Here is a 13216-nt window from a genome sequence, read left to right on the forward strand (position 1 = left end):
CACCAAGCGTTCTTCGGTGCTACTGGTTTCAGTATGTGCTCTTCTTTCCACCCCTGCCAATCCTTTCCCTGCTTTTCCCTAAATTCCTTTCTCTCTGTTCCTTTTCCCTTTCATATAGAAACGCCCTTACATTGAGGAAAGGGAGCACCTGTTTGGCTTTCGTCAAATGCATAACTGGAGGAATGGATCTTCTATACTCCTGTCCGGACTAGGTTTCTTCATTGAGATACTATACCACTAAGGAAGGCCTCTTAACAAATTAATGTTGATGCTCAACTTACATATTTGCAATCCCATCGCTTGATGCAGAGTAAGAACCAATTCTGTTAAATATTTGCTTCCATATTCTCGTGGATTCGTTTTTAGGTCTCGGCTCGAAGGCGGCGCTTGCGCAGTCTCGCTCCGAGATTTAATGTTAGGAGTGGGGCTTTAACCCGCCCCTTTTATTTTTACCTCTTCTCCATTTCCGAGATTTAATGTTAGGCGTGGGGCTTTAACCCGCCCCTTTTTTTTACCTCTTCTCCATTGGCTGGCCTCTGAAATACTGGTCAGCCATTGGAGAAGAGCATTGTCTCTCCAAACAAGCCCCGTCTTTTTCGGATTCGGGGGCGTGTTTTTTCGATTCTTTCTCTCCTCTGGAATGTAAACATTCCAGCCAATGGCAAGAGGAGAGAAAGAAAAACACGCCCCGAATCTGAAAACGCCACTGCGTTTCTCCGAGACATTTCTGCTTGACCTCGGAGAAAGGCGGTGGTTCGCAAAGACTTTCCCTGGACTGTGCCTAGCTGAGGAGAGCTTTCCCCTTTTTCCCTGGAACTGGGTGCTGCAGAGCCTGGGGAGCAACATACATTTGTGTCCTGGTGAGCGCGCTAGTTATTTGCGCCGATAAGAAGCAGCCCGGCGATTTCCGACAGCAGCGCGAAGCTGCAATCGTCTGTGTCAGGGAATCCCTGGCGTAGGGATTCCCCCGCTTGTTGCCGAGATTTGAAGCGGGTGCCCACCCCGCCATTGTGGCGCTCGTTGGCGGGTGCCCACCCCGCTTATTTAATTATTCTATTTGTAAGCGGGTGCCCACCCCGCAGCACCGTCATCGAAATCACCGCCGCGGCCCCCGCGAAACCGGAAGTCAGGCGCCCTGTGTGGGACACAGTCAGCGCCGGAAGGAAGGCAAGGACGTGGGCGTAGTTTAAGCAGGAAGCAGGCGGGAGCCTACCCCGCGCTCCTGCGTGTGCCCCGGGAGACGCCGTGACCCACGAAACGAAGGAAGCCGGAGCGGGGCTCTCGTGAGTGAGGAGAGAGCCCCTCAGCCCCCGAAGCGTCGGAGCGTTGCCGCCTCCAGAGGAGCTGAGTCCCCGAGGCGAAGTCCCGGTAAGGAGAGGGCTCGGGGTGGTTCCTGTCCGCATTGAGTCCCCCGAGCGGGACTCCAACATCGGGGGCAGTGTTCTCGAGCCCCCGAGAGGCTCCAACGACGGGGGCATATTTGTTTTAGAGCCCGAGTGAAGCTCCAACATACGGGAACATTTTTTTGGTGATAAGAGCGGCCGCAAAGCTGTTATTAACGCGCGCAGCAAACCAAACAATGGGGACTAGCTTATCCTAGTGACGTCAGCACAAGCACATGGGACATTACACTCACAAGCCGGCCGAGGGAGTGCAGATGGCTGTGTGTGTGTGGGTGGCTCTGTGTGTGTGTGCGTGGCTCTGTGTCCGTGTGGGAGGCTCTGTGTGGGTGGCTTTTTTTGTAGGTGGCTCTATGCGTGGTGGCTTTCTCTGTGTGGGTAACTGTGTGTGTAGGTGGCTATGTGAGTGGCTCTGTGTGTGTGGGTGGCTTTGTGTGTGTGGCTCTATGTGTGGGTGCAAATGCAATATGTCTCGCATTTGAGAGTGATTAAGCTATTGACATTGTAAATAACAATGCCGTTTCTTTAAATCTTTAAAAACAAAAATAATGTCATGAGCAATGCCAATAGCTCTAACTTTAACAATGCCGAGACCATTGCATTGTAAATGCTTGTTTCTGTACCTTCCACTTCCAGGAGTTAACCTGTGTTCTTGATTGCAGGATGGGTAGTCACAATCTGGTGGAGGAGTACAGGAAGTGCCTGGAAAGGAACTGCAATTGCAGCGCTCCCAGTACTTGTACTGATTTCAAACTGAAGAACCTTGTGCGGCAACGTTTGGAGATGGATCCAGAATTGCATAAAGCCCTGCGTAACGAAGATGCCTTGCCAGTGATAGACCGTGCCCTGGGGGCACAGGCAGATGTGAAATTGATACTGAATGATCTTGTGCGAGCCTTCGAGTCCTTGGAGCTGGCAGCTGTTAACCTCTGTTGTTTCCCATGGCGCAAGGAGTTCTGCGTAATTAAGGTGGGTCCTAGTGGCTCATATCGGAATAGCATTGTACCACCTGCTGGGCAGTATATGGAGTTTGTGGACACTGACCGGTCCCCAGTAAACCAACAGAAATTATGCAGACATAGAGGAAGGGACTGTATTGTGATGCATCAGTAATACCTCTACTCAGGGTTGTAGGCATTCACGGACGTGGGTGATTTATAGATCTTTGTGCAATTTACGTGTGAGGGAATAATCCTTATTCTTAAATAATGAGATCAACAAGAACTGAAGTGAAGCTAATGTGTGCTGTGGAGCTTGTGATCTGTAAGGTGAGGGATTCAATCATTAATACAGTTGTTTGACTTCCTCGGGCTGATGGCATTGCTAAGGCACCTTACGTAGCAAGACAAGCACTCTCATGTCAAGAGTGCCACATTCCTAGGCAAAGTCTGTGTGGTGCCTTGTTTGGTTACGGATTAATCAAAAAGAGTACAGAAACTTTTAGAGTCTCTTGTTAATTGTTATTGAAGTAGCACATATGTACATTGATCACTACTTAGATGGTTCGTGAAGATTGACTAGTACATAGAGAGAGAAGTAACCTAAAAACTGTTTAGAACTAGAAGCTTAAACTGCTTTCTATCTTTGAGTTAGCTATTTATAAAGACTTATTTTCAGGTCGAAGGAGATAGTAAAAGTTCTATTTATTAACGTATTCTCTATAAACAATACTACACTTTTAGGGGCCTTGTAGTTCACATAAAGATGTGGAAAGAATAGTGTCTTATTTCTTCCAGTGCGGCAAATAGTGGCACACACAGACAATTCTGACCAGACTACAGGTGTGTTACCGTCAACAAGAATGCATGAGGCTGACTTGCTGGGTTTTTTCCGCCCCAATAAGCTTTAGACTGTGGGAGACTTGATAGAGAATCTTGTTGGAGCTATCCAAGGCAGCCTGAAGCCTGCACACAGGCAGTTAAAATGTTGACTCTATTGTCCTTCCAGATGGGGGAAATGAAATTCCAAGTGTCTAAACACTTGGAACTGAATTGTGCCTGAACGAAGGGGTCCGACTGCATTGATGGTCATGTCTGCCTTTGACAAACTTGACGCAGAACTCTTTATTGGAAATGGAGTCCTTCTTCACCATGACCTGCTAGCACGATCAAGATTGCAGTCACCAACATAAACTTTTTCACTCTTCTAAACGGGGTGAGCTTAGAAGATCTAGCATAGTTTACATAGCTTATAGCAGCGCTGAAATATTGAGAATAAACACAATGGTCTTTGGCTACCTTTGGGACCAACACTACGGCTGAAAGTTTTCAAAATTGCCAGTCCTGGCAGACGTTTTTGCGTTTCCCCTTGAACTCGTAACTAAGTTGTAGTGCGAGGTCGGTCTGACATGGATGGAGTGGTTTTGCAGCTGTAGTTGCAAGGAAGACAAACCTCAACCACCTGTTAGGATAGTGCTATAATTTGGTTGTAAATATGTTCGTGTTGAAAGGGGATGTCTGCAGAAAGATGTAGGGACGATGGGACAAGGAGCAGATACCTTTGTTGTAAGAGTTTATGGAGTACAGAAAGGTTGGCATCAGTGGAAATAGACATAATTTAGGATATAAAGAAAATGTCGTATTGCAATCCAAAGGCTAACATAAATACCTTCAGAGGATCAATCTAACACCACCAGTCATACATAAATGACCCATAATGAATTCTTAAAATGAAGGTCACTTTTCAAATCATATGCAAAGTACTGAGGTGATTAAAAAACAGAAGCCAAAATGAGCAACCCTGTTGCAGAGTGAAAAACTGTAGATAAGGTCTAAACCCAGTAAGGCTCTTGACTGTTATTTCTTGCCAGTAAATTAGCTAGGATTTGAAGGAAGTATGTTTTGCAGAAAATCGGCAAGCGAGCATTCTGTGGAGCAAACCTCTTTGTAATGCATATTACGGAATCAGCAACTCTCTGGCTTTACTTAGGTTTCGCTTCGCATTGAAAAGTCTTTTTTTTTTTGCTTTGCTGATGACCTTTGCCATTGTTTGAGAAATCAGCACGAAATATGGCATACGCTTGGAGCCTTCAGCTAAATTCCTGTATGTCAAGTTTCATACACATTTGCTCTGGGGGTAGGGAGGGGCAGGGAATTGGTTATGAAAATAGAATTGTTTCTGAAGAGATCCTTTTTGTGGTTTGTAGTAAATATTTTTTGAGATATTTATGTTGCAAAAAAAGGTTTGGGGCGGACTTCGAAGGGTTAAATGATTAGATATATTGACCATATATCCTCAGATCCTTAGATTTTCTGTGGATGAGGATTTTAGGGTATTAAATCTGTAAAATGTTCAACTTTATTTCATAAAGCAGTTAAATGCTACAGATTAGCGAAAAGTGTGGATGGAGATTTGTGAATTTTGGTAATGTGCACATGAAAATTCTTTATAGTCTTAATGCTCCACAAACCTGAGGCACACACATCTGGTCAAGGAAATGGTATACAGGGTCAAAGTGGAGAGGTATTGGGATAGTGCAGGGGGTGCATTTTAGTCAATGCACAGGTTGTCTTGCAGTAGGAGGTAGTTATGATCAACCTTGCTCCCTAAATGTTTTCACTCTCAGTGTAAGTAACTATGTGTTTGAAGTGGCTAAAAACAATACAAATGCAACTTGAAGATGCTGGATGACAAACCAGCAAGTTGACATAAAGTGCTCCCTGTCCCTACATGAATAACAATGCTTTTCATTTCAGATGTTTTCTGGAGGATATGTGCACAATTTGAAGTCTGTTTTTTCAGAGGAAGACATTGTCAAACACCTGAAGAAGATGGGATATGTCAAGAGAGAAGAGGACCAATGTTTCAAAGTGACCCATCGCCCCTCGATGGCTGAGCTGATCGGAACGGCATGCTCCTTTTTTGCAGCCAGGTTGGAGTGTGAGATTCTGGCAGAGATAGTCAAAAGACTGGCTGCAGATAAGGTGCCAGTTGCTCATTTGATCCAAGAGAGGAGAAAAAATGTCGGTGGGGTGGATGGGTGTGTAGAGAGACTCAGAAGGCTGGGTTCCCAGATGAAGAGTGCTGAAAGGATGAAGTCAGAGGTCCAAATGCTCCAGGACTTAGAAGGTGATATTTACACAGATGGGTCTGCGGTCCTAGCCCAGAATCAGCATCTGAATACTGATCAGTTTGTTCGAAGTAAAAATTTGGAGCCCGGCCCGCCCTCGGGTATGAGCTTTGAGCAACTGTACAGTGCCTGTGGCGATGGTTCTTATTACCTGCATGGGGTATCTACGTCTCATAGATGTATGGGTAATGGAAAAGACAGTTGTGATTGCCCCATGGGGCATGATGGTAAGGAAGCCTCACTAAACAAGCTGGGCATTTCCAGCATGCGGTCAGCCTATGAAAATTTGGATGGTGCAAGTTCCTCAATAAATGACTTCACCGGGAATCCAAAAGCCGAGATCTACATCAATCTTTCCATGGGAGCCACATATACACTGCATGACTGTGTAATTGACAAAGCTGACCTGGGATACAGGTGTGACGACTGCCATATGCTGCATGATTTGGTGTGCGAGGACTTGGACAGTTGTCAACGTAAACAGCACACAATCACTTATATTAGCATGCAAGAAAAGGATGCAATCTTAAAAGAAGTAGTATGCAAAAGGTATCAAGCCCATACTTGCATTAGGAAAGGCAACCTCCCTGTTTTTCGCTGTGACGTGTGCCAGGAGCTCCATTATATTAAGTGTGAAGACTTAACAAACTGTAAAACCAAGAAGCACTCAGTGCGGATGATACACCTAGAAAGTGATCAGAAATTATGGTTACGAAGGACACAATTGGATGCTTTATTGAGCAGAAGTCTCTTGATGCCAGGGTCATGGGTATAAGGCTCCGCTGGTCCCTTTGGATGGACCTTATGCAAGATTCCTCGAGGAAAAGGGCTCCCTTAGCACATATGACTGTATCAAAGAATTTTAACTTTCTAAACTCGTGGATGATGAGCTACTTCATCACACCACAGCTTTCACTTGAGTGATTTTTCTGCTGTAAGTGTCTTAGCTCTTGGCAAATCAATTCGTACTGGTGAGTTGCAGGGAGCAGTGTAAATCCAAAACTCGATGATTTGTTTTAACAGAACGCATTTAAGACCTGGGCATGTCTATTAGAGAGCACCATCATATGGTGGTGCAGTGTGGTCATTTTTTGTAAAGAAATCTTATTATTTGTTTAGGGAGCTTTGCTTGGTGCTAAAAGCATGCCACATTGTAATCACTTCAGAGCGCTAGATAGCGTATTCAATCTATGACTCGGTTCACTCCATGAACTACAGGCGAGTAGAATAGCACAGACTACTTCAGGCTTTAACGCTGGTTGAGGTTTGCTAGTTGAGCAGCCTCCTCAGTTATTGTTGCTGGCTTATTTGGTGGATTATAGATTTGGCTGGGGGTCGGAATCTAGCAAACAGAAGACGTATGACAGCCATATTTGTCAGCCTCAGTGTGCAAGAGAATTACATTTTTGATATGTGTCCTTCTCACTTCTCCCACCCTCAAAATTATGTTATTGACAGTTTCATAGTGCACAGCCTGCCATTCGTATGTCTTTATTACACAGTGGGTTGCCTTATTGCTATTTATGCCTTTCCAACCATTCCATCGTAGACCGTAGTCTGAAAATTCCTAGGAGGGTATATTCTGAGGTCATTATTTTGTTGGTGTACTATAATGTGTACCAAGTGTAAAACCTGGTAACAGATGTCATACAAACAAAGAGGTTGTGTAAAACATCAGATCTATCCTCCAAGTGTCTACTCATGTGACTAAAACCAGGAATGTTGCATCATGAAGTGTTTGTGAGTGAGTGTTGCTGGTCACCACAGATACCAAGCATTTGCAATGAAATAGGTCTCGTAATTACGCGAGTTTGAGCTATTGGCATTATAAATAACAATGCCTTTTATTTATGTGTCTGTTTGTGAAACATAAATAAAAGGCATTATTTACAATGCCAATAGCTCAAACTCGCGTAAATGCGAGACCTATTGCATTGCAAATGCTTGTTTACAAGGCAGGGTCCCTTCCTTGCATGTTGGGCAAATCCCGATTTAATCAGAGGCCAGCGGGGGGAGGGTGAGAGGACGGAAGGTGGAATGGTGGTGTAAACTCGAAAGGGAGGTAGGCGCAATCTCAGGAAGAAAGGGGAAGAGAGAGTGGAGTGATGGGGAGGGAAGGAGGAAGAAAGATGAGGGACATGTGAAGAGGGAGGGAGATATAATGGAACGGCTCCGGTGATAGGCAAGCAGGTAGAACGAGAGGGAAAGACGAGGGGGAGAATGGAAAAGAGAAAAAAGTGACACTCTCGACATGAGGGAAAAGAAGGAGGGAAGGGGTCCCTGAAAATGGCAAAAATTAGGAGAGAAAAGATAGAAGAGGAAGCTGGGGAGAGAGATAAACAAGAAAATTAGAGGGAAAAAAGGAGTAGACATAAGAGAGTGAAAGGAAAAGCAAGCTGTGGAGAAATTGGAACGTCCGAGTGAAAGGAGAAGGAAAGACAGAAAGGTAAGAGAGAAAAGTGGAAAGTGTGCGTGCGGGGAGGGGAGAGGTGCAAACATGCGAGGCAGGGTGGATTGAAGAAGGTAGGAAGGGCTGAGCACTAGAGGGAACAAGCAGGAAGTGGGATAAGGGAGGGGGTGGCAAATGGTGTGCACTTTCGCGGCTGCTTTGATGTTCTCAGTGGCCGCGCGGCTCACTGAGAACATCAAAGCGGCCGCGAAATGATCATGCAGGCTGCCAAATGGTGCGCGCGCCCGGCGCACATGCACTGAAGTTGGCGGCCTGAAAGCACTGGTTTGCACTTCCAAATCCCCTTTTTACAAAAGCTCTCGCGAGAGCAGCGCTAAAGCGCTGGCTCAGGCGAGACCTAAAAAGCTCCATATAATGTAGACTTTGACTGCAGGACAATAAAATATGACACTGGGAATCACAGTCACCATGTATGCAATAACCTTTCAGACTTGAAGGCATGATTACTGTGGGTACAGTAGCTGGCCAGAATCAGTGGGGCGATCACCTTTGGTAGACTCAAATACAATATGTGCTGTAACCTTCTAGACTGGTAGTCATGGTGAGTACAGTAATTTACCAGATAAGAAGTAACAGCAAGCATGTATTCAGAATCTTAATTTTCTGGAAGGGGCATTCACTATAGATACGTATACATGGTCACTTGGGGGCCAGTAACCATTTAGACTGGGTGGAATTGTCCCCCTTGGTGCATTAACTTGCCAGATTGAAAGATATGTTCACCTTGGGTACACTTACCTTCCAGACCAGAAAACACAGTCATCGGCGATGTTGTTTCCTTGTAAACAGTGTTTACTACAAAACTTACCAGACACAAAGGCCCAGCTTAGGCTTCAATAACCAGCCATCCTAAAAAGTAAGGTTAGCATCAGTACAGTAATCTTCCAGACTGGAAGTTTTAGTGTGAATGCCCTAGCATGCCAGGCTGGGAAGGAACATTGGCAGATGATACATCGTTTGTGCATAATCTGGTAGTAAATACGTGATCTTTTTTATGAATACCAACTGAATCAAAATGCTCAAGGACAGTTTTCAGTACTAGGCAGGGTTTCTCTCGTCCACATTCATGAAACATTCACCAAAATGGAACAAACTGTATTCTTGACGGAAAGAGTAGGGTGAAATAAAATAGTGATGGTTTTGAAAAACCCCTCCAGTTTGGTCAGTTTAGATGGAAAGTTGATGTGACTGGTTCTCTGTTCCAAACCAATCTGGGGCACAGTACTAGAAGAATCTAGAGGCACCTCCAGTGCAACCCCATATTTCGAGGACCTTATTCCCACTCGCATTTGCTGTGCCTCAGTCTGCTGTTGAGACGTCATTGGCATACTCCATCGCCCAGCCCTTGAGACCTCATTGGAGTATTTATCTTTTTTAATTCATACTGCTAAAGAGGTCTCCAAATCAGCACATTTATTGTGCCTCACTCTGCTGTTGTCACACAGTCGACACAATAATTAACTCTGCATTATTTTGCTGTGGAGTTCGCATCAACATTAGTTTATTGTGCCTTGCACTTCTGTAGGGGCCTCATCAACAAATTATTTCATTGTACTTCACCCTGCTGTAGATGTCTCATCAGCCCATTCATTCACTGTCCTCAACCTTCCGAGATATCATCAACACATTGATTCAATACGTCACCCTGGTATCTGGGGCTCATAAACACATTAATTCACTGTGCCTCACATTGCTAATGTGGCTCCCTGATCAGCAAATTCATACTCCTTATACCCTTCTTAGAAGGCATCATCAACACATTCATTCACTACATTCCTCTGGTAGAAAGGCATCATCAGAACATGCTTCCTGTTTTCCTTATTCTACTTTGGAGCCTAAGCAACACAATTGGCTATAATGCCCTGCTAGAGTGGCCTCACCTTTATGTAGCAGCTTGGTGATCTGCACATTCTGTGCCTTTCCTATTATGGAGGCCTGTTCAACACAGTTATTCACAACCATACCTGCAGATTACATCAACGTAGTCCTCCACTCTGCCTCAGCCTGTTTGGAGCCTATTGGAGTACATTCATTCACTGTTCTTTAGGCTGCGTCTCATCAGCAGAATTAATTGCCGCGCCTCATGCGGCATTATCAGTCCATTCCTTTTGCCTGATCCCTCTGCTCTATTGGGGCTCCTTGTAAGTGCATTCATGAAATGTGCCTTGCCTCTGATTATCAGAATGAGTACAGATTTGTGCTAGTTGCTTGCTGTGTGTTTAATGTTAGAGCACTATTATGTTGTCCTCAAAAAAGCAGGAGAATGGACAGAACTGGCAATAACATCTGTAGGACCTCTGACACAATAGTAAAAACAATAAGTTCATCAGCTGTGTTTGGTAGAAAATGAAAGTTCATTGAAGGACACTGTGACAGATTGCCTGACGCTACCTTCATAGTTCCCCTTTCCAGATATCGTGGCTTCACATAGTTCCTCCCAGTCACGGCCCAGTAACCTATCAAACGTGTGGTTGCTTGCATAGATCCAGCAAGGTCATTATTGGGCGAGTAGACCGCGCAGTCACTGAGGATTGGAAAACAGGAACTGCCACGGAGCTGTATACAACACCTACAATGAGGCTGGGTTGCTGCTGTGAACCCCCACGGCCAGGGCGTGTTTTTTTGCATTCAACGGGATAAGAAGCGGATTGTTCCTCCATCACCACATTTTAGAGAGGGGAGGAACAACAGGGGCCAATTCTCAACATTTAAGACACCACAGATGGACATACTCGCCATAACAAGGGGCTTGTGTAAAAGGAAGGAGGAGGGGCTTTTTTATTTTGGGGATCCACCCAGGCTGGTTCCAGTTTTCCCAAGACTGATAAGAATCCCCATGACCAATGGCACGCCCAACTCACCAGTAATAATATAGGAACCATACTACCCTCAACTTGGCACATAATCAATTGATAGATAAACTAGGGAAATTACATTGACAGTCATGTGAGCACACGGACTGAATGCAAAGTGTGAATGCTGCCTTCATCCTTCGTTAGGTGAGTTCCAGGGAGGCTCAAACCTACTGGGTTAATCAAGGAGGGATGAAGGCACACAGGCTGGATGAAAGGTATGAAAGATTCTTTCTCTCTTCACCTGGAAGAAATGCCGAAACAGAGGAAGATTAAGGGTGGAGCATTGGACTTCAGAAACAGACTAGTATCTGCCTCAAAAATCGGAAAAGGGGCATGTGATCACCTAGTTATGCAGAACACTTAGACCAGGGTGTAGGATGGAATGGATTTATTAGGTATGCAAACACCAGTATGTCCGGGAGACGCCAAAAAAAGGAGGAACAACAAAACAAAAGGAAAAAGAAAGGCAGGAGGCTTCTTTATGGTATAGTTCAGTCACTGTCTGAAGAGTTCTAGTCAGCTGCCGGGGCCTGGGTGCTGACGTGATAGTTTCCTGATGGTCTCAGCCAAGTCCGCTGGAGAAAGGGAACTGGGGGTTGTACAGCCCTCGGGAAAAGAATCAAAACAATAGTCTGTCCTATGACTAAGGAGGGGGGGGAAGTACACCGTCACCTGTACCCGGGGAGGTGGTAGTGCAGGGTCTTTAGGGACTAGGAGTGAGGGGTTTTAGTGCACGCTATCTGCGGTGTGATTATACACCCAATTTCCACCACCCCGCAGTGAGGTAAGAGATAAAAGGCACTTACCTGGAGCCACGGCCCTTCGGGGTTGTGACAGAGGGAGTCTCACCGCCCTCCTCTTCTCCGGGTCGGCTGGACTCTACCGCGTTGCCTCTGGGCGGTTCCGGTGGTCGAGCTGGGTCCTCTCCTCTTTTCTGGGCTCCTTCTCGCTCCTCGGGGGGGATGGGGGGGGGGGGGGGGGGGTCCGTCGTGGTCCTTCTGGCTCTGGTTCCTTCCTCGGGACGACGAGCTCCGCTTCTCTCTTCTCGGCGTCCTCTTCAGCCCCGTTCTGCTCCTTCTGCGAGCGCACATCGCACTGGGTCCCGCGTCAAGCACGCTCACCTCCCTTTCTTGGATGCTCACGACGGGTGCCATGTTGGAATCCCCACTAGGGAACAGCGCAGGATTACACTGCCTTCCTTCCCAGTATGGACGATCGGGCCATACGGTGGTAGGATATCGTGACAAGAAATCCACATTCCCATGGGTCCGGCCTGGTGCATGAAGGGCCTGGAAAGAAAAAGGCTGTAAGGACAAAAACCAACGGAGAACTTTGTGATTCGTGTCTTTATGTGTTGCTAGCCAGGTGAAGGGGGCATGGTCCGTGACTAAAAAAAAAGGTTCTCCCTAGCAAGTAATACTGAAAGGCTTCCATGGCCCACTTGATGGCTAAGCACTCCTTCTCCATGGTGGCGTAATGTGTCTCACGAGGAAACAGTTTTCGGCTGAGGTATAGTATGGGTCTGAGGCTATGCTTGCCAAATATTCATCAAACCGGGGTAAGTCTGTTCCAAGGAGCACTTTCTCTGGGAGGGTTGGTACCACCCCAACCCGGCGTACTTGGGGGTCACCCTCTATTTCTATCAGGACGTCTGCTACAGGATATGGGCGTATGTCCCCATGAACACAAGATACCTGTAGCTGTGTCTCAGTCGAGATCTGGTTAATTGGAACCAACTCTTGGGCTTCTTCAGTGTGATGGCACCCTGTGTCTAACAAAGCACTAACAAGGTGTCCATTGAGGCGAATGCTCTTTCTGTACGGTGTCGGCTTATCCCCAGTGACTAATACCTTTCCCGAGTGACCCCCACCTCCATTTGTTCCACCCCCTCACTTTTTATTGGGCAATATCTGGCGATATGACCCCACTCTGAGCATTTAAAACACTGGGGTCCTGCTGGAGCAGGAAAGGGGATCGTAGGCGGCTTTGCCAGTCCTTTCATCTCTCTCGACAGTTGGCCTTCGCTATGTCTGGGAACCGTTCTATGGGGTGTTGGTGGGATACGAATTGTGTGGGCCTTAAATTCTGGTGACCTATGGTAGGCACATGCCAGTTCGACTGCTGTCGTCACGGTTAAGTGGGGGTGCTGTTTTACCCAGGTACGTGTGTTGGTGGGCAGGGCTTCTAGGTACTGCTCCAAATATATTCTTTCCGTAACCTCTTCCATAGATGACAGGGTGGGTTGTAACCACCTCTCCCCTAGGTCTCTAATCTGATAATACAGAGCCCTGAGATTGTCTCCGGTGACCTACCTTTCCTTAGGAAATTTGCCCTATAATACTCAGTGTCATGTCCTAACCTTTCTAGGATGGTTTTCTTAATTTCAGGGTATGGTGTAAGACCAGAAGGGTTGGCCGCTTGG

At 46.2% G+C, this 13216-nt stretch overlaps 1 protein-coding gene across 4 annotated transcripts in view; it reads left to right on the forward strand.

Moving 5' to 3' along the window:
• The window catches only part of SPATA2L (spermatogenesis associated 2 like), an 83340-nt gene extending 75523 nt beyond the window's left edge, over window positions 1–7817 (forward strand). For all 4 annotated transcript variants that reach the window (XM_085637488.1, XM_085637486.1, XM_085637485.1 and 1 more), the window contains 2 exons: window positions 2063–2369; window positions 5096–7817. In XM_085637488.1, the coding sequence (XP_085493614.1) occupies window positions 2064–2369; window positions 5096–6244 (1455 nt within the window). In that variant the 5' untranslated portion in view covers window position 2063 and the 3' untranslated portion in view covers window positions 6245–7817. The remainder of the gene's footprint in view (window positions 1–2062; window positions 2370–5095) is intronic.
• Window positions 7818–13216: the final 5399 nt, after the last annotated feature.

This window comes from Triturus cristatus, chromosome 12, assembly GCF_964204655.1.
Source record: "Triturus cristatus chromosome 12, aTriCri1.1, whole genome shotgun sequence".
Classification (NCBI taxonomy): Eukaryota; Metazoa; Chordata; class Amphibia; order Caudata; family Salamandridae; genus Triturus; species Triturus cristatus.